Here is a 23,012-nt window from a genome sequence, read left to right as displayed (position 1 = left end):
GTCTTATTTAGTGTCATATTAAATGAAACAACAGAAAATATGAATATTGGTATCATTGTAGATGTTGAGCAGGAATCAAGAATAACTGAGATGTGAAAAATTATGATATATGAAATAGACATTTCTTTGCCGATATTGACGTCTCATTTTTCTCATTGAAATGGACACATAATGGCTGCTTGATAGACCAGTAATGCATTTGTGATACCTGTGCAGAAATAAATTGCAAATTGACTACTGATAAAATAACACACCAGTGTTGAGGGTTTGCCTTGAAATTGACTGGGGACAAGTGCTATACATATCAACAATCAACACAGATCTCCACAGATTAACAATACTGGTTCCATGTTAGACTCAGCCAGCGATTGTCACACATGACTAGCCGTGAGACTAGTTGAGTCGGTCCTCGCTACCCTGTGTCAACAGTCGTGTGTGGGTTGGCCGATCAGCTGAATGAGGAACACTCGCATGGAACAGTACAGCGGTGGTCCCTCCAGGGTCGTACCATCAGGAACGCCCGGGAAAGTTTTTTACGTGCTTCTGTTTTCTGTGCTGCTCCTCCTCTCGAAAAGGAAATAACTGTCACCAAGTTTCTTGAGTTTGTACTAGTTGTTAATTGCACGTACATGACATGGATAATGAGGATGTTTCTCAAGGGTGATTGTTCCGTGGTTGAACTGCATGGGGAAAGTACACTCAGGTGCTGTGTCGACTGATGCAGGTGTTCTTGAAATGGACACACCTGAGTGATATTGACAACTGTTTGGATGACCCTTGTTGGTGATTTTGGTCTCTAACAGCTGGCATTTTATGAAATATACATCTGTTTGCAGTTTGGTGAGAATATTGGATTTACACATCGTTCGATTGTGGGATAAATTCTGCAAAGGTTTGACTTTTACTCGATGATGAAAGGTTGGAAGACATTTCAATTTCTGGTGCCCTAGTTACTGGAGTGTGTTGACAGTTAGATGATATTGTTGTGAATTAATGTGAACAAATGCTTTGGAAATCTGACTGAGGTTGGATAAACTTGTATGATTGACTGGACATTAGCCTTCGTGATTGTCAAAGACAGCCGTAGAGCAGTGTGTGGTTCAGTGACATGTGTTCTGTCCAAGGCATTGACTGGTGTACATTTCAGTAATAGACACAGCTTCAAGACAATCAACGTTGATCTCATGAAATGTACAAGATGGCCACTTTGTGATTGTGATTTCTAGTTATCTGGTAGGCCCCGTTTTCTGCTTACAGTATAAGCCAGGATTATATCTGGGGCTTGTTTAAAAGTTTAAGTAAGTATGAGATTATATGCTGTACATGGCATTGTGAGTTACTGATTGTTTTGAAATCTACTTTAACAAAATCAATCATGTTGGAGCAAAGTGAAATAAGTAGTGGTCAGGTTGTCACGGAAATGAGAACTGTTGTTACAGAAACAGTTTCTGTTAATGGAACAAATGGAGAGACGGGATACAACTCTGAAAACAGCGGACAGGAAGAAGTCCATGAATCACCCCGCCGGACATATTCGGAATCGGATATTTTATATGCCACTGCAGATGATAGACAAGTCAAGGCAGATGATTTGTATCCATTTCCAATATTTTTTAAAAGATCAAAGAAGGACCCTGGATCAAAACTTCATGATGCTTTGATTGAAGAATTGTCCTCAGTCCTCCAGAAGCGTAAGATCACAAAGCGTAACTCAGGATTATGGGAAGTAGATGAAGAATCAAAGGAGACAAAATATAAGAGCATTCGAGAACAGAGGCAACAGTCTCGATCTGTTGAAAATATCAGTGTCTTTGCAAATAAAGAATTGCTAGCAAAATTAGAAAGTCACTTTGCCCGTAATCTGCAGAGTCAGAGAGAAGCCAGTGAACCTGCCCCCCGAACACCGAATGGACAGTCCCCTGCAACACCAGTACCTGTTTATACACCCCCGGGACAGATTCCTCCACCCCCACCACCTCCCTGTGCTCCGGGACAAATTCCTCCACCCCCACCCCTTCCTTTTGGGACCCCAGGACAGAGTCCTGCACCCCTGCCTCCTGGAGGCCCAAGCCAAACCCCTGCATCTACCTCGGGGCACCAGACTAAGGGTGTGTCCGTGAATGGAATAGTGTATAATGGGGTGGATGTTAGGATGAGCAGTTCCAACGACGCATATCACGGTGTCACAGTTACTAATAAGGAAACTGGGGAACAAAGGAAAGGTTATTCAAGGAAGTCTTACGGAGCGTCCGAACGGGATTGGGACAATGGATCTAGTTCCTCTGATTCCCACCATCATAATAGTGATATACTGAGAAATAGAAATGTGCGGATTTCGAAATCGAAGGAGATCAGTTTCGGTGGGGAGGAAAGTGACAGCGACAATGGGGGATATAACTATAGGTCTTACACCCTTGGTGGACGAGGTCAGCGACCTTCATATGGTCATGACAGTGGTCAGGTAAGGTCACAGACTCTTGACCGGAGCTATAAGCATGTGACAAAAATAAATGTACAAAATGGTCACTTCACAGGTGGAAATCAAATATTGCATGAGGTGGAGCCAAATGAGATAAGTAGTCTTGATCGACGAAATGTACATGTACACAACGGCGTCAATATCGAAATTGAGAAGTCAAGAACTTTGGGGAGAGACCGATCTGGACCAACGTATAGCTCTTTTGTGGAGAAAGATGGCCGAATTGAACGGCATACATCATTTAATGCCAATTCCAAAGTGACAGTAGTTGAAAGACGGGACCGCAGAAATGGCGGTCAAGGGAATGTGTCATCACCCATGTCATTTCTTATCAAGAGGAATGACTCGTCTGAACATGAGACTGACCACACAACATGGGCAACAACTGTAGATCAAAGCCGTAGATCACAGAGTTCAGACAATCTTGATAGATCTGGATCATGGACCACACTGGTTGATCACTCAGCAAAGACAACTAAACAATCTGGTGTCCATCATATCCAATCTCAGAGAGTGGAAGATATATTCCACCCTGTGCTTGAAACTCGAAAAAGTTCACCTGAACGAAGGTTGATCCCTTCCACTTCGATCTGTCACAAGAATAATGATACGGAGGTGTACATATCGGCAGAGGGGAGCAACCAACAAAAGATGTATGTGGTGAAACTCCCCACCTCACAACCTCTGTCTCCCCCAGTCAGGTCACCGGTCAGAGCTGCCCATAGTAGTCCTGGTAAGTTTCATATCATCAGGTCACCGGTCAGAGCTGCCCATAGTAGTCCTGGTAAGTTTCATATCATCAGGTCACCGGTCAGAGCTGCCCATAGTAGTCCTGGTATGTTTCATGTCATCAGGTCACCGGTCAGAGCTGCCCATAGTAGTCCTGGTAAGTTTCATATCATCAGGTCACCGGTTAGAGCTGCCCATAGTAGTCCTGGTATGTTTCATATCACCGGGTCACCGGTCAGAGCTGCCCATAGTAGTCCTGGTAAGTTTCATATCATCAGTTCACCGGTCAGAGCTGCCCATAGTAGTCCTGGTAAGTTTCATATCATCGGGTCACCGGTCAGAGCTGCCCATAGTAGTCCTGGTAAGTTTCGTATCATCGGTTCACCGGTCAGAGCTGTCCATAGTAGTCCTGGTAAGTTTCATATCATCGGGTCACCGGTCAGAGCTGCCCATAGTAGTCCTGGTAAGTTTCACATCATCGGGTCACCGGTCAGAGCTGCCCATAGTAGTCCTGGTAAGTTTCATATCATCGGGTCACCGGTCAGAGCTGCCCATAGTAGTCCTGGTAAGTTTCACATCATCGGGTCACCGGTTAGAGCTGCCCTTGGTAGTCCTGGTAAGTTTCATATCATCGGGTCACCGGTCAGAGCTGCCCATAGTAGTCCTGGTAAGTTTCACATCATCGGGTCACCGGTCAGAGCTGCCCATAGTAGTCCTGGTAAGTTTCATATCATCGGGTCACCGGTCAGAGCTGCCCATAGTAGTCCTGGTAAGTTTCACATCATCGGGTCACCAGTTAGAGCTGCCCTTGGTAGTCCTGGTAAGTTTCATATCATTGTGTCACCGGTCAGAGCTGCCCATAGTAGTCCTGGTAAGTTTCATAACATCGGGTCACCGGTCAGAGCTGCCCATAGTAGTCCTGGTAAGTTTCATAACATCAGGTCACCGGTCAGAGCTGCCCATAGTAGTCCTGGTAAGTCTCACATCATCGGGTCACCGGTCAGAGCTGCCCATAGTAGTCCTGGTAAGTTTCACATCATTGGGTCACCAGTCAGTTGCCCATAGTAGTCCTGGTAAGTTTCATAACATCAGGTCACCGGTCAGAGCTGCCCATAGTAGTCCTGGTAAGTCTCACATCATCGGGTCACCGGTCAGAGCTGCCCATAGTAGTCCTGGTAAGTTTCACATCATCGGGTCACCGGTCAGAGCTGCCCTTGGTAGTCCTGGTAAGTCTCATATCATTGTGTCACCGGTCAGAGCTGCCCATAGTAGTCCTGGTAAGTTTCACATCATCAGGTCACCAGTCAGTTGCCCATAGTTGTCCTGGTAAGTTTCATAACATCAGGTCACCGGTCAGAGCTGCCCATAGTAGTCCTGGTAAGTTTCACATCATCAGGTCACCAGTCAGTTGCCCATAGTTGTCCTGGTAAGTTTCATAACATCGGGTCACCGGTCAGTACTGGTGGTTCCGCCTACACTGTGCTTGTTTGAGATATGTTATAAGAATGAACATTGGTTGTCCAGAATGGCTGCTAAGTGGGCATATCGTGTCCACGTGGAGTAACACTATTTTTGGTTTACTGGGGTTATTTCATTTTTCATGGACAGGTTCCACCTTTTGCTGAGGAGGTCATGCGTACATCTCAGCAGTGATACTAGATAACTGTAGATACACAATTGGTTGAACTTGTTAGAAATGGAAAGCAGCTAACAGTCAGGCAGTGTGAGGCGGGGTGGCTAGTAGTAAGAAAGCAGGGACAATGAGTATAAATACCGTATTCGGCGTAATAAGCACCCAAGGCGCTCTCAAAATTAGATATAAGGGGCTCTTATTAGAATGGTATTTTGGTGGTGAAAAAACAGAGTTGAAGGATAAATTTTGTGGTTTATGCTGACAGCCTGAAAATGTTTGTATACGACAGATATACTTTTCCAGAATTTAATTGCCCATAATTAAGGGTGCATATAACACAAGAAATAAATAAGTCTTGTGTACATTGTTTAATCGGAAGGGGTGCTAATTGGAATTGTTCACTAGCCAATATATTAACAAATATCGCTGTGGGCGCTTATTAGAGCGGGCGCTTATTACATTGAATACGGTAATGAATTTATTTTATGATGAATAGGCTTCAGTGTGTTTACAGAGGCATAAACATAAAAAAAGCAGTGTGCAAACTGTGTGAATAACCACTGTGCATACTGCAGATTTATAACATAAGCACCCCGAACCACCATCAATGCAAAAACATCTTGAAGTCGATTTTTATTAAAAAACACATAAACAATGATTACTTCGCAGACAGCTTATTAAATCATTGACAGCAAAACAACAGCTATAGACAGCATACGAAATCAGTGACTTGTTAAGTGCAATAATGCAGTACTAGCCCCACCCATTTCTTATCAGCCAATCAGGAAACAGTAGTCCTTTAATGAGCATGGTCAAAATTGCATGGTTATCCAATCTAAAGCCACAGAATTACTTGCATTTATTTATTATGGCCTAATGACCATTTTAGTGAGCATGATGTCGTGTAGAAACTTCGTCCAATTGTGCCAGGGAAGACTTGATGAATGAAACTTAAGCAAGTGGTTGCCCCAGCAGCTTGTTGACAATTAGCTTGCATAATAGGTAGAAATGGGTAGAAATCCTACGTGACTAACGGTTGCTATGATACAGAGAGACATGTCTGCTGAAAACAGAGTTTGATGTTGACCTTTAAAAAAGTATGGACTCATTATTGGCTGTTTGTTTACAAGCTCTGGGATTAAAGGCCACTGGGAATTAATGGAACATTGATGTGTTTGGTTGGCCTGGACGTGTTGTTCATTGGGGACCTGTTTTCTGTGTCAGCAGTGGATAATTATCACATTACATGACGTGTATCTCTGAAACCACATAAAACTACGTACCTCCTTCTGAACATGGCTGAACCAGCTGTTCACTGTAATACACTAGTTCATGCATTTATCTGCAAAGGTTTGATTATCTGGAAAGTTGCAATTGAGGAAAATGGGTTGACCTGTTATGATGTTTTTCTAGGTATTTTGGCTGTGGAACAGTTGATTAGCACTTTATTTGTTTATTATTAGATTGATTGTTATTACTGAATACCATATTGAAAAAATCCAGAAGTAGATTTTTGAGAAATGACTTATTACATTGCTCCATGTTTATTTAAAGAATTTATGACATCCTTCTGTTACGGTACTGATGTGAACATGACCCTCAATGTCCAAACATTTGTGATGTACACATTACTCTGTCAATATCCAAACATTTGTGATGTGTACATTGCCTTTTAACGTTATGTGTATCCTTCAGTGTAAACCTTCCAAGAGGATAAGTGTGTAAACAAAGCAGTCAGCCAATATCATCCAGTGTTATTCCCCTTACAGTGTTGAAATGGACAACACTGCTATCACGTATATTTCACCATGATTATCTGACAGCTTGTCATGTCTCAACTGATAATAACAACCAAGTTGTATCCTTGATATTTACATTTCAAAACATGACCCTTTTGAAAAGATATTTTTCCTGAAAGCTGTTTTAATGTAACGGGCCATGTGAGGGTATGTTTGCCAACTGACCGAAGCTGCCCGCTTCTGGTATTAATCTCTCAGCACACAGAAGGTGATAGGTTGCAAACTACGTGTGTAGATTTCGTTCTGGAATGTTGAGTGATTTCGATAATTGAAGCAAAGGTCAGAGGGATCATTTGGTGACCAGTTTTAGGTCACATGTAAATCGTTTGATGTTTTCACGTCAGGATCGGAGACGTTACTTTCAATTAAGAATATCCCCTAACAATCAGAGCTTAATCAAGGAAACAATTTGTCAAATTGGTGTGAGTCAATTTATTCAGTTGATGAAAGTGATAACCATTTTCTTGATCAGTTTTGAAAATTTGGGTATGTCATTTTTGTAATAGAGATTAAAATAATTAGGATTGTCATTAAATCTGCAAACTCTGATACGGAAGATTGCAAAATGTATGTTGAATCTGCACACGCTTTATTTGTCATTAAACACACGAAAATATGAGATTTTGAATGCTATGTGTGCTGAATGCTTTGTGTTATGCTTCACTGTTGCCATGATTTGTCCTGTGACCAATTTAAATAGAAATAACTGGCATTAGGCTTCCAGAAACAAGCAAATAGTTTTGTATTTAATAATATTAATAAGTTAAGATAGATTTGCTTCCAAAAAATTCCCAATTTGGAAAACATTTGAATGACGCTGGAGACTGACATTCTTGTCCCTGTAGAACCCCCATCAGCTCTACGGTCTAATATCAGCATAACTCTTGTAGAAAACTAAAAATAACTTGATACATTTTACTCAGTGTCATTGAAATGTTTTTTTGTGCATACGCATTATTGAATTGATGTAAATACTGAGATGTAATCTCATGATTATAAACTGTTCACCTCATCTGTAGTACAGCTGTTAAAAGACACAACTCTGCATGCTTCACTGAAAAGCAAGATGACACAGAGCTCCAGATAAGCTGGGTATCTGCGTAAAATAAGCATCAGAAATGCAGAAATATGCAGTAAAATAAAATCTAAGCGTATCAAATACGCAACGAACATTACAGATACGCTACAAAAATTAAACTTGCGTGTATCATCAAAATATTCTGAAGTAACCCTGCGTATTCGATTAGCAAATCAGCAACTTATTTTGAAATTATAAACGGGCATTCGTCAACCTTGCCAAACTCCACGATGACAGTTACATCATGATCATTTGCCATCACACTTTCTTGTGGAAGTATCGTGGTATTTTTGAGTCGTATAAAGCTCTCGAACCCACACGAAACCAGTTTGCAGGGACTAGATGAATAGTGTTTTTAAATATTTAACTTAAATACCCACATGTGTAAAAACTAGTGGGTAACAGAAATTTGAATACCCAGATCAAATTACTGATACCCAATGATTTTAAAATGCATGGGTAAAATACCCACAACACCAAAAGCTTATCTGGAGCTCTGTGACATTCCACTGTTGCATCAAAAGTAATAAAGTAATGAAGTTTTTATTTTGATTCTGTTGCAAGTACTATAGAAATGAAGCTAAATACAGCACAAGTATTCAGAACATACATAAATATACCTAATTAACACTAATGTATACCCAGAGTGTTAGTCTCCGTTTGGGTGACGTCATCCCTGGCATTTGTACAGCAGCTAGCGTCAGTGGAATGTCGCTGTATATATATGTACCTGTGTGGAAGTCAGATTACAACAAGCAGCTGATTTTACTGATAAACTTGGGTGGGTTAGTTGTATGGCCTCAATTTCTGGTCATGTGTTGTATGTTTGAACAAAATGGGCCACTGTGCCGCTGTTGCCTTTGGGTGGTGAGGTAGCCTTGGGGTGGTGGGGTAGCCTTGGGGTGGTCGGGTAGCCTTGGGGCGGTGGGTAGTCGTGGGGTGGTGGGGTAGCCTTGGGGCGGTTGGGTAGCCTTGGGGCGGTGGGGTAGCCTTGGGGTGGTGGGGTAGCCTTGGGGCGGTTGGGTAGCCTTGGGGCGGTGGGGTAGCCTTGGGGCGGTTGGGTAGCCTTGGGGTGGTGGGGTAGCCTTGGGGTGGTCGGGTAGCCTTGGGGCGGTGGGTAGCCGTGGGGTGGTGGGGTAGCCTTGGGGCGGTTGGGTAGCCTTGGGGCGGTGGGGTAGCCGTGGGGTGGTGGGGTAGCCTTGGGGCGGTTGGGTAGCCTTGGGGCGGTGGGGTAGCCTTGGGGCGGTTGGGTAGCCTTGGTGTGGTGGGGTAGCCTTGGGGCGGTTGGGTAGCCTTGGGGCGGTTGGGTAGCCTTGGTGTGGTGGGGTAGCCTTGGGGTGGTGGGGTAGCCTTGGGGCGGTGGGTAGCCTTGGGGTGGTGGGGTAGCCTTGGGGTGGTGGGGTAGCCTTGGGGTGGTGGGGTAGCCTTGGGGCGGTGGGTAGCCTTGGGGTGGTGGGGTAGCCTTGTGGCGGTGGGGTAGCCTTGGGGCGGTGGGGTAGCCATGGGGTGGTGGGGTAGCCTTGGGGCGGTCGGGTAGCCTTGGGTTTTTGGGTAGCCTTGGGGTGGTGGGGTAGCCTTGGTGTGGTGGGGTAGCCTTGTGGCGGTGGGGTAGCCGTGGGGTGGTGGGGTAGCCTTGGGGTGGTGGGGTAGCCTTGGTGTGGTGGGGTAGCCTTGGGGCGGTTGGGTAGCCTTGGGGCGGTTGGGTAGCCTTGGGGCGGTTGGGTAGCCGTGGGGTGGTGGGGTAGCCTTGGGGTGGTGGGGTAGCCTTGGGGTGGTGGGGTAGCCTTGGGGTGGTGGGGTAGCCTTGTGATAAAGTGTCTGCTCGTCACGCCGAAGGCCCGGGTTCAATTCCCCACATGGGTACATTGTGTGAAGCCCATTTCTGGAGTCCCCTGTCATGATATTGCTGAAATATTGCTAAAAGCTGTGAAAGCACAACTCACTCACTCACTTCTCTGTTGGCATCAATTCAATTTCTATCCAAAATATTTTGAAATAATAATTTATGAAAGAGATAGTTAAATAAGTATATGTTCACATTGGAAATGATTAGGCACCTCTTACGATTTATTTCCATGAAAAATAGCAATTTAAAGAAAATATGTCCTTTACTTTTGTGAAACACTGACATATTTATATTAAAATACAGAAACCAAGGTGAATTATGTAATGATGTATTTGGTAACTATTTCATGGAAATAGTCGACTGCATCCTCTGGTCCTATGCATCATCACCCACTCCTGACCCCCTAGAGGAAGTGAACAGTGTTCATGGTCCAAGTGTTGGAGAGGGAGAGAAGGAGAGAGATTATGCAAGCCTGTGCTTAACTTTATCCAAGGTGTGTGTGAGAGAGAGAGAGAAATTACGCAATCATTTACTTAACTTTATTCATTTATTCAAGGTGTGTGTGTGTGTGTGTGGGGGGGGGGGGGGGGGGGGGGGATTATGCAAGCCTAGCTGTGCTTAACTTTATTCAGTGTGTGTGTGTGTGAGAGAGAGAGAGAGAGGTATTATACTGATTTTACGAAACAAGTGTCAGAATTATTTCCTGAAATCAGACACACATGTGAGTGTAATAATTTCTTTAGTACCCATTATATCTTAATCCTTTTGAAATCCCCTTTAGAAAAATGCACTGATCACAACCGCCAAAGATGTGAATGACATCAACAATGCCCTCCAGAGGATGAAAACAATATTTGCACAAGTGCACATATGATCTTAATGAGCTCGGTTATTTCTAACCCTATGGGTAATAAATAAAGTGTATTGTACATTGGTAGTATTTGTCAAATGCTGGGTAAATATGTCAATCAAAATCATAAATAAATATATAATCAAATATATTATACTTACTTTATCAGCTATTTATAGAAATTGCACATGCCTAGAATAATAATAACCTCCACTTTAAAATACAACAAAAATGCTGGTAGTTAAATTTATTTTTGTATGATTGCTTTTCGAATAGTTGCTTTCTATAAAGTGTTGAGGCATTTGAAGAAAAACAAGTTGATTATGCAATAGCAATGTCATGTATAAGTCAAATCCCTTGTGAAGAATGTCTGCAAGTGCCATCCTGACTTCTCTGAAGTGGATTTACTTGGAACAGGAGTCTGCAATTCCTGGCAGTATTTATGTCACCATCCTTGGACAAATCAATATGTGGTACAACCAGTAGTTTTGTTGGCTTTGTCTCGGCATATTTGAGTCGGGTGAGTGGTTTTTCTGCATTTAACAAATCGATCACACATCAATATTTCAAGGAAGTGTGCCATGACAGTGTGAATTCCTTTCCAGTTACATCAATGATTGCCTGCTTGTAGATAATACTCCCGCATCTTGCACTGGGAACCTGGGGCTGTATTCCTGGGTACAGGAGAGTTTGATGTTGGGGTATTTGAACAGGGCAAGCGTAGGGAGAGTGGTCGACGTTCTGTAATGATAGTGTGTGGTAACTATGTCGTATAAGCAGTAGTCTCATTGGGCAGATGTTCATGACAGCTAGACACCTTGGCAGGCAGACACCTAGGCAGGCAGACACCTTGGCAGGCAGACACCTTGACAGGCAGACAACTAGGCAGGCAGACACCAAGGCAGGCAGACACCTTGGCAGACAGACACCTAGGCAGGCAGACACCTAGGCAGGCAGACAACTAGGCAGACAGACACCTTGACAGGAAGACATCTAGGCAGGCAGACATCTAGGCAGACAGACACCTAGGCAGGCAGACAACTAGGCAGGCAGACACTTAGGCAGGCAGACAACTAGGCAGGCAGACACCTAGGCAGACAGACATCTAGGCAGGCAGACACCTTGACAGGAAGACACCTAGGCAGGCAGACACCTAGGCAGGCAGACACCTAGGCAGGCAGACACCTTGGCAGGCAGACACCTTGGCAGGCAGACACCTAGGCAGGCAGACACCTTGACAGAAAGACACCTAGACAGGCAGACACCTTGACAGGCAGACACCTAGGCAGGCAGACACCTAGGCTGCTGACATACAGTTCCCATGAAATGAAAAAATATTTTGTTTAGGCTTCATCAAATTCCATTGTGTTCTGTCGTCATTCATTTTCTAATGGACATTGTGAATTACCTTATACAGATGGCTTCTATCTGAATGTCACAGAGATCAAAACTCCAAACAGGAGCAGTACAGCTAAAAGAAAATTATTATTGAATTTATGAAGAAGAATATTCTTATTTATTTCGTGAATTAAGAAACTACTTTTTGTTTTATTTTATAATTATTTTCTTTATAAGATGTTTTTTTTTTAACCATCTAAGAAAATATTTGTTCATGTTTTCCTTGAAATGAGAATTGTTTTACATATGATTGTTTTGTTTATTTTTTTTTACAATATTAGGAAGAAACATGCAAAAATATACTTTTTTTGTGTTACTACACTGAACAAACATCTTGAGATTTATGCAAACAAGAACAAATTTGTGGAAATGTATGTTTACATAGCATGTGTTAGTGCAAACAATATGCCTTTATGAATTTCATGTATGTATGCATGCTTATCAAGAGAAGAAAATGTATTTACAAATGCTTGATGGTGATATTCTGCACACAGTGAGCCCACAGTTCATTGTAAGGGGTTTAGAGTGTTCTGTACACTGCCTACACAGCAGCACAATCACATGTGATGGTCATGTTGACACTGGACTAGGTTGGAGTGTTTTGAAATTTAAAAACACAGGTTATCAAAAAGTCTTAATAATTCCAGATATGTTTTGAGTGTTCAACTACAGTGAACTACGGTTATAACACACTCAAAGGGACCACTAATTTTAGTTAAAAAACCCTGTAGTTCGTTATAAGCATATGTACAGCATATATAAAGCAAATGTCCGGGACTAAAAAATAAGTTTGTTATATCGGTCAGTTCGTTATAAGCTTGTTCATTATAAACGTAGTTTACAGAAGTTGATAATACTTTTGGAGAGATGGTGAATTTTTTGTTTAAATAGGGGTAATACCATATTCTTGTGTTGCTCTTTGTCCAGTGGTCAGCAGGCAGTCCTGGAAAACAACAAATGAATGTAATGGTAGATGGCCTCAATGACTTTGTACAAAGCTGACAGAACAGTATTGTATTCAAGACATGCAGTGACCCTTGTCAGCCCTCTAGGAAAGTACTGAAGAAAACTGTTTATCAAAGTCCTGTGTTTGAAAATGTTTGACTGTCAGAGTTTGTAAAGAAATATATATGAGATATATTTCATTCTTAACATGTAGCTATCGTGATGCATATTTATTGTGACGTGACTATCATGATGCATATTTATTGTGACGTGACTATCATGATGCATATTTATTGTGACGTGACTATCATGATGCATATTTATTGTGACGTGACTATCATGATGCATATTTGTTGTGACGTGACTATCGTGATGCATATTTATTGTGACGTGACTATCATGATGCATATTTATTGTGACGTGACTATCATGATGCATATTTATTGTGACGTGACTATCATGATGCATATTTATTGTGACGTGACTATCGTGATGCATATTTGTTGTGACGTGACTATCATGATGCATATTTATTGTGACGTGACTATCGTGATGCATATTTATTGTGACGTGACTATCATGATGCATATTTATTGTGACGTGACTATCGTGATGCATATTTATTGTGACGTGACTATCGGGATGCATATTTGTTGTGACGTGACTATCATGATGCATATTTATTGTGACGTGACTATTGTGATGCATATTTGTTGTGACGTGACTATTGTGATGCATATTTGTTGTGACGTGACTATCATGATGCATATTTGTTGTGACGTGACTATTGTGATGCATATTTGTTGTGACGTGACTATCATGATGCATATTTGTTGTGACGTGAATATCGTGATGCATATTTATTGTGACGTGAATATCGTGATGCATATTTATTGTGACGTGACTATCATGATGCATATTTATTGTGACGTGACTATCGTGATGCATATTTATTGTGACGTGACTATCGGGATGCATATTTGTTGTGACGTGACTATCATGATGCATATTTATTGTGACGTGACTATCATGATGCATATTTGTTGTGACGTGACTATCGTGATGCATATTTGTTGTGACGTGACTATCATGATGCATATTTGTTGTGACGTGACTATTGTGATGCATATTTGTTGTGACGTGACTATCATGATGCATATTTGTTGTGACGTGACTATCGTGATGCATATTTATTGTGACGTGACTATCATGATGCATATTTGTTGTGACGTGAATATCGTGATGCATATTTGTTGTGACGTGACTATGTGATGCATATTTGTTGTGACGTGACTATGTGATGCATATTTATTGTGACGTTACTTGTGATGCATAATTATTGTGATGTGACCATCGTGATGCATATTTATTGTAACACAATGTTGGCAGACTGCTGGTTAATACTGGCCTGTAGTCGACACATAACAAATGGCCTGTGGGCTGTTGGTGAGCGCTTTCCTTGTGGAATAATGGAGTAAGGCCTCATTACTTTCCCCAAACTTGGACAAAGCTGACCTCTCAAGGTCACAGAAATACATGGAAATTGATATAGTATACAAACATATATGTATATGAGATTTATTACCTGTTCAGGTAATGTCATATAGATGACATGCTTCAAAGGTTATACACAGTCCTGGTGTAAGGCTTTTGTTGAAGTAAATCAAACCTGCTCTAATAAGTCCGGGCAAGCATGAAATTTAATCAATATGTTGCAGAGTTAATCTGGTGATACTGAGACAACCCTTCTGATATATACAAAGAGACTTCATTTAGGCCACATAGTCTGTATAATGAACAAAATTAACTTCATGTTTACTACTGAAGGTTACAGAAAATAACATGTTGTTGTGATCTATATTTCCTTTGTGGTCAGGTTGTAAATACTGCAACAAGTCTTCCGGGGCAATCTTGTCCTGAACCAGAAATACTGAATGCACTGAAAAAAATTGGAAAATTATTTGTTTGAATCTTTTTAAAGGAATAAATTACATGTTATGAAGAAGTCACTGAAAAAAAACACTCCAACATAAATTCTAGACCGAGTCTAGGTTTATCTAGGATGGAGTTTCATAACCGAATATTTGTTATTTTTATTTCAAATTAGTCTTAATATCTCTGATGAAGCAAATGGGTACCCATATTCATACCCATTGGTAGAAGCTGAAGTTAATCAACCTACTGTTGATTGTTTATTTGATCTGGGTGTAATGAATGTCGAGATGAGGATGGTAGCACATGTACAGTGAGGGTAGTTGCATCTCTTGTACGTGGATGTTTTCAATTGTATAAGGAATATTGTTTCTGATTGTCATTTCTTCCTTATTCTGGGAAATAACTAATGTTTCCCAAATCCTCCTTTAGTTGTATATTAAATTTGGATAAAAGCAGATTTTAGGATTGATTTGTATGGCAAGAACATGGACCGGATTTTGACAAAGGACTTTTGTTTCCAGATTGGCAGTCTTTAGATGGTTCAAATTGGCAGACATAAATCATGTTTTAAACATTTTGCTAAAAATGTTGGTCAGTGAGTTGTGAGGAGCACTAGAACCAGACTGAGTTCCGTCTTCAAGATTTACTTTGGTCAAATGTTTCACGTTAGGGTCATTGTCTAAACTGACCCGTTCCAGTGACAGGGCACGGGTGGCCCAGTCGTCTAAGGTGCCGTGATTCGCTGTGCAGAGTTGGGTCCCTTGGGCACGCCAGAAACCTATGATTCTGGGTTCGAATCCCGGTTGCCTTGATTATGTTTCTAGGTTTGTCAGCACCATACCCCATACTCGTGGATTTCACCAAAGTGGTAAACGTCTGAGACCTGCATCACTTCGGGCTTTTTTCCCACATTAAACTGACAAGCCGTGATATAACTGGAATACTGTTAAAAGAGGCGTTAAACCCAACTCACACACTCACATTCCAGTGACTCCCTGATCCTAGAGGTAACATGTGCCTTTGTGTTCCAGGAAGTCCATTCACCCAGGAGATCGGGGAGGGAGCTCTGGCTACTGCCCACGGAGATGGGCTGTACCGTGGCGAGGAGGACAAGCCTGCTACCTTCTTCGTGGAGGCTGGCGGGATTACTGGCGAACCCACCATACAAGTCGATGGTAAGTACAGCAGACAGTGTCACATGTTTTACATATGTGGAAATCGTCATGGTGAATTAAAGTGCACATATATACTGAGAAAATAAATACTTGAAGACCAAATAATCACTAGAAGACCAAATAAACAACTGTCTGAAATTCCAGGGTTCCATTATACGTAAAGCATTAAATTGCAATGATTCAGCTTTCTACATTAAATATCAAACATCATTTTTTAATTCAGTTTTTAACTTTTTTACATTTCTTGCCATTATTGTGCCATTATTGAAAGACTGACAAATGATATTGATTCTCTAAGGTTTTAATAATTTCATGTGAAAAACTTGTTTTCATGTGTAAAAGTGACAGTGTATTATATTTTGTCTTTGTTCTGTTTTCCTAAAAGCAGATTACTAATCAGTTGTTTTTGCTGAAGTACCTGTCGCTGAGTGCCAAGAATTAATTCATGCCTGATTATGTTGTGTTTCTAAAGACAGTTATGGTATGGGGATGTGTCTTTTATGGTCACGTTGGAATAATCTAATTGCCAGGATGATATCACATCTGTGTCATTCCCATGGAAACTGGGAAGCTTCTTCTGTAAAGAATTAGGAATACATAATAATCAGGCATAGCTTGCAAATATGAATTAAACAAATTGATCACAAAAACTCTTCTTCAGGAATGTATTTTATTTTGGTGTCCTTGCAAATTATTTCCTCTGTTTATGATACTTATATATACTTATATATACTTATATATACTTATACCATATATATGACAGGAAACACGGCGAAGTTTAGTCGTCAGCTGTACGGGTGCACATTGCATGCTCATCTCATGAAACTAATGATGATGGATTTCACTTTTACCATGTAGATTACGCTTCAGTAGAAGACATCAGAGCTATATCCCTACAGGCTGAGGCTGTTGGTATGTTTTTACACAGGCACTTAGATGTGCAGACCAAAACCTTGCTTGGGCACCATGTCTGGCTATTGTGTTGGTTGAGGGACATTCATTGCTTCATCTTCCTGCCCATGCACAAGTTGCTGTACTTGTTACGTGACATACATTGCGCGTCTTTGCTGATCTGCTTTGCATTACCTCTCACATTTCTTTGATTCCAGGTCCTGAATATTCTTGTTCATCATGTCTGTTGACGCTGTTTTGTTTCTCATGTTACATTAGACCTTTGCTGTTTTCAGTGCAGTATTATGGTCCATAGGCACTTGATCATACTTGTTGTAACAGGCAGCTGAACTGGGTATTGGTTGGACATTAGGGCTGTGTATGAATATTTACTTGGATGGGTGACCTCCAGGAAAGATTGTGTCTCGGTGTTGACCTGACCATGTCATCAGTACCCTGATAGTGTCCAGATCAATGCCCACAATGTCCAGGTCGCTGAACATGGGCCTTCATCTACTACAGTACTACTAGCAACTTGCTTACTGCAGTTGTATATTGTGTTACTCTGTATAATTTCTCCTCCTGTTTGTTGTTCATATGTGATACAAGATGCCATGTGCACTTAATATCAGCTGACACACATCTTGTTCAATTGAGATGTCTCTGTCATGCCTGTCCCAGGGGTGGATCAGTGTCATTCCTGTCCGAGGGGTGGATCAGTGTCATTCCTGTCTCTGGGGTGGATCAGTGTCATACCTGTCCCAGGGGTGGATCAGTGTCATGCCTGTCCTTGGGGTGGATCAATGTCATGCTTGTCCCAGGGGTGGATCAGTATCATGCCTGACCTTGGGGTGGATCAGAGTCATGCCTGTCCCAGGGGTGGATCAGTGTCATGCTTGTCCCAGGGGTGGATCAGTGTCATGCCTGTCTTTGGGGTGGATCAGTGTCATGCCTGTCCCAGGGGTGGATCAGTGTCATGCTTGTCCCAGGGGTGGATCAGTGTCATGCCTGTCCCTGGGGTGGATCAGTGTCATGCCCGTCCCAGGGGTGGATCAGTGTCATGCCCGTCCTCGGGGTGGATCAGTGTCATGCCTGTCCCAGGGGTGGATCAGTGTCATTCCTGTCCCTCGGGTGGATCAGTGTCATTCTTGTCCCAGGGGTCTATCAGTGTCATGCCCGTCCATGGGGTGGATCAGTGTCATGCCTGTCCTTGGGGTGGTTCAGTGTCATGCTTGTCCCAGGGGTGGATCAGTGTCATGCCTGTCCCGGGGGTGGATCATTGTCGTTCCTTTCCATGTTCTGGATCAGTGTAGTTTCTTTCCATGTTCTGGATCAGTGTCGTTCCTTTCCATGTTCTGGATCAGTGCTGTTCCTTTCCATGTTCTGGATCAGTGTCGTTCCTATCCATGTTCTGGATCAGTGTCGTTCCTATCCATGTCCTGGATCAGTGTCGTTCCTATCCATGTTCTGGATCAGTGTTATTCCTATCCATGTTCTGGATCAGTGTTATTCCTATCCATGTGCTGGATCAGTGTCGTTCCTATCCATGTTCTGGATCAGTGTCGTTCCTATCCATGTTCTGGATCAGGGTTATTCCTATCCATGTTCTGGATCAGTGTTATTCCTATCCATGTTCTTGATCAGTGTCATATGTAGCTAGCTGTACTTTTGCTGAATATTGTGAAAAATAGCTCGAGTCATCAGCCAACCATCTATAACTGTTTTTTTACACTCCTTTGACCATATACCACAAGTCTCATGATACAGTTTCTCTATCCAATCACCTGCAGTAGGAAAGTGCCAATGTTCATTCACCCAAGACATTTATGGGGACATGAAAATACAGTATGATGGAGTCAATGAAAAAATGTTAATATTTATCATTAAGTTTGTTTTTGCACTCATCCTTTGAGGTTAGGACTGGGTAAATATGTAAGAACATTCCTTGTGTACCAGCAGGCAGTGTAGAGGAAGCGGCTGACATGCACATCAGTCAATCATCTGTGACGAGAACTAGCGTCACAGCTGTACATTCTCACTACGACGAAGGGGACATGATGAGGCAGTATCAAGTTGACGAGGCTGGCAATGAAATTGAGGGTGGTAGGGACAAGATGTACAGGAGAAGTGATGCAGTGGATGGGGACAGTATGAGGCAGTATCAAGTTGACGAGGCTGGCTTTGAAATTGGGGATGGTGGGGACAAGATGTACAGGAGAAGTGATGCAGTGGATGGGGACAGTATGAGGCAGTATGAAATTGACGAGGATGGCTTTGAAATTGAGGGTGGTGGGGACAAGATGTACAGGAAGAGTCAAGTTGAGGATGATGTGGAAACAACGTCGATGATTGTCAAAATGGAAGAGGAAGGGGATTTACAAGCTGCTGTGTCGTCAATCACAGCCGTCCGAACATCTGTTGTAATGGTGGAGGGTAAGATGATGAAACTGCTGCTGGTCCTAGATGTGAGGCTGTGAAATAGACACATGTAGGTGGCGCCACTAACGACGTGTTGCTTGTTGTGATGTACAGACCTAGGCCAAACAAACATCACAAAGCTTTGGTAGATATCAGAGTCTTTACCTTTCAACCCACCTGCATATTTCATCAGTGTTTTTTTCAGCTTTTAGAAAGTGACTGTTTTTTATATTTTATTTCATTGTCCGTGTGCATTATTTTCAGGGTAAGGATCAGGGACATGCAGTGATACAATGATTAATTATGTATAATATTTATCGTTTTGAACATTATCTTATTTATCTTTGAATTTCCTTTGGAATCATTTGAAGGTTCACTACAGAGTACATCATCTTTTTCCGTACTACGTCAAAATATATTCACACAAACCCTAAAATTAATGAGAGATCTGAAATGCATAAATTAAAAATTTGTCATAAAATTTAACAAAAAGTATGCAAATAGTGGTTTGATCACATAGAGTAACACCTACTGGCTATTCATTTTAGACATTAGTGTTGGAGCTGAAATTAATCATCTTATTCGCAATAAAACTTTGACAGGGAGTAATACCCTTGTTAGCCGTAAGCCACGTGAGTTGTAGCTATTAATGATTCATTAGTTACACAATTCAGCACTTTTGTGTCATTATCTCCTGGGAAGCATATCAGAAATTGATATTGCAATGTGTACTGACATTTAGTTGCACAGAGAGAGAAGCATGCTATAAACAAGCTATTATTGATTGGCTCGGTGGTAGCTGTCCTGTGGGTACATGAAGAGGGTAGTGGAATCTGTGTCCACAAACTTCAGCAACCTAGTGATAACCGAGCAGTTGTTATCATGTATATTTCATGAGGTATCAATTTACCTGCCACTGTAGAAATCCTACCTTCCCTTTGTTCTGAGTTTTGATGACAGACATAAACGTCAGACAGGCAGCTTGGTGGACTGTTTTTGGAAAATATGTGTAACATTGAAATGTACATTTGACGGAAGGAAACAGACATTCTCTCAGGAAGGTTAGTGGTACCGATCTGGTTGATAAAGGGAACGGTGTTACATTGAAATGTACATTTGACGGAAGGAAACAGACGTTCTGTCAGGAAGGTAGTGGTACTGATCTGGTTGATTAAGGGAAATTTGTCACTTCGAAATGTGTATTTGACGGAATGAAACAGACGTTCTGTCAGGAAGGTAGTGGTACTGATCTGGTTGATTAAGGAAAATTTGTCACTTCGAAATGTTCATTGGACAACTGTGAAATCAGATCTGTGGGTCATTATAGCCTTCTAGAAACAGATTTAACAGATTAGATAGTTTATTTTTTCCATCATTTTTCAATAGTTTTCAGCTGATGAGTGTCACTGTAGTCTTTGTTTTTTCCACACTAAATATCTTCTAAGGTTAGTTAGTTGTGATGTAAACTTCTCTCTCTCTCTCTTCCAGATGTACATTTGCAGTTGTGTATTTCTTTTTCAGCTACTAATTGTAAATTTTCCTTTAGTTTGAGAAGAACTTGTCTTTTTGTAGATTTAACAATTTTCCTTCATGTACATATATTGTTAACATTCCCTCGCTCATATTTCATTTGTTGTTTGCAATTGTGTTGTTGTATTGTTACTTGACAAGACAATGTTCCAACATTGAAATGAGCAAGGGAGTGAAATGAATGTGTTATCTTGTCATAACTTATCCATATCTTGTCCATGATGTTTGGTGCATTTGGAAGTTTATTGTATTCTTCATACAGATCTAAACATGCGTTGAGGACATGTTTTTCAAATCACTCCAGAAAAATGTGATTTATTCAAGATGAAAAATTATAATTTGTAGATATAATTTTCAGTAAATTATTCTGTGAAATTGACATGAAATGCACAAGGTTTGTGACACTTTGCAGTGTCAAGGATATAGATATCGACAAGATAGCCACAGCTTTTAGACTGACACAATCTTGCTGGCTTTCACTTCACCAAGTCTTCATGCCAACTGGCTCTCCCTGCTTTCAGGCCCTAACTCTATAGCTAAGTGTAGCATAGACCCCCAGCCAGGAGGCCGATTTGTCGTCACCTACGTCCCTGTGGAGACGGGGCTGTTTGATATTACTGTCAAGTGGAACGGGCGGGATATTCATGGTAACATAAATCATATAATATATACAGTGGTGGTCGGCAGGTTATCACTGGTGGATGATTTTGTTTAAGTTTGATGTGTTAAAAAATTCACCACCGACCACAGTTGAAATTTTGAAAATTATATTTTGTGTGTTAGTTTTGATGATGTTTTTGAAATATGCTTAAATATAATTTCTTTCTTTTTTGTCAGAATACTTTAGTTTATCAGGATCATCTTTTTAGATTTTACAATTATTGAACTGAACAACACAAGTTTTTATGTTTAAATGGTTCATTTTATGATAGAACTGTTATGTGGTATAATTAGATGATTGATTGAACGTATGTATTTTACAGAACTTGTGCTCATCGGTATCAGGGGGATAAGGGGGATAACTCTTGTCACTGTTATAATGAAACTGACATGTTTGAAGCACTTTCTTTGTCACAAGACTTAACTCTCTGCACTCTCAAATGAGTTTGTTTGAATAATTCACCTTGTGCCATTCAATGTGTCTTTGTCTTTGCAATGAGCTGTGTAGAATAGATTTCATTGCACTTCTCTCAGAATCTTTGTCTGTGCTAAGGAAATAGTTATTCTATTGGAACTTGTTAACATACGCTTATCTGAAAGTAACAGATTTTTAAGAGAATTTTAATTTACTTCATCTGGAATTAGTCGATTTTATTTATTTTTTTGTAGTTGAGTTGTTTTTTTTCATATTTGTTATTTGTAGAGTGCTAAAACTAGCAATAGTTTATAGAAAATAAAAATGTTTTCCTTGTGTGTATTTATTGAAAGAATTCAGCTCTAGGGGCATACATGTGTTGGATGTTTTCCGTTTCTATTTACAATACAAAAATCTGTTTTTGAAAATAAGTTTTATTCACTTGATCCTTTATATGAAAATTGTATTTGTCTGTGTTTGGATGTTATCAGTGTAATCATGCTGATGCCAAAAACCTACCACCTTGAGATTTCAACATGAAGAACGCAACCCAGCACCTTGTCAAAATAAATGAATAAATTACATACCAAAAGATAAAAGTTGACAATGTTTCATATATTTGTGACAGATTAATACTGAACTAATATTTGATTTTCAATCACTGTGATTCATTTCAGCCCTCCCCTTTGTTTCAACCATAATCAACAAATTATCCATATTGTAGGTAGCCCATTCCACCCTCGTATCGTTGATGCACGCAAGGTGCGAGTGATTGGCGGCTGGCAGCACTATATGGACTCGAACGAACGTATCCACCTGGTGGTTGGAGAGGAGAAACACATCCCATTTGAGACGGCCGAGGCAGGACCAGGTGATAATTAATTGAAGCTTACAAAGAAACAACTTAACAATTTAATGCTCTACATGACGTCAGAGATGCGAAACATCATCGACAGCTGTTCGTGTCAGGTCATTTATTCTCTATGGGTATAATTCTGCTTCACTGTCATGCTTCAATTTGTGACCGGGGATTTATAAGGTGACGAAATTCACAAATTGTGTGATAAAGTATTATCTTATTTAATCTTATCTTAAGCGAAGCAATGTGGAATATTATGGTTTTGTTATTTAGTGAGATAGATGACAATAACAGTTATATTGTATATTGTAGGTAAATTAATTTTTGTAAATCAGAAGACCAAGTTAATAATTAACATTCTAACATGAACTA

At 40.9% G+C, this 23,012-nt stretch overlaps 1 protein-coding gene across 1 annotated transcript in view; it reads left to right on the top strand.

Moving 5' to 3' along the window:
• Nucleotides 1-23,012, top strand: part of LOC139447095 (filamin-A-like) — a 113,844-nt gene that overhangs the window by 83,522 nt on the left and 7,310 nt on the right. Inside the window, exons 31-34 of the mRNA XM_071228256.1 lie at nt 15,724-15,867; nt 16,726-16,779; nt 18,718-19,191; nt 22,506-22,652. Of these exons, the coding sequence (XP_071084357.1) occupies nt 15,724-15,867; nt 16,726-16,779; nt 18,718-19,191; nt 22,506-22,652 (819 nt within the window). The remainder of the gene's footprint in view (nt 1-15,723; nt 15,868-16,725; nt 16,780-18,717; nt 19,192-22,505; nt 22,653-23,012) is intronic.

Source organism: Haliotis cracherodii, unplaced genomic scaffold (genome assembly GCF_022045235.1).
Source record: "Haliotis cracherodii isolate W230 unplaced genomic scaffold, xgHalCrac1.p SCAF_7, whole genome shotgun sequence".
Taxonomy (NCBI): Eukaryota; Metazoa; Mollusca; class Gastropoda; order Lepetellida; family Haliotidae; genus Haliotis; species Haliotis cracherodii.
The sequence above is the reverse complement of the archived record's forward strand: the minus strand, read 5'-3'. Positions and strand labels throughout refer to the sequence as shown.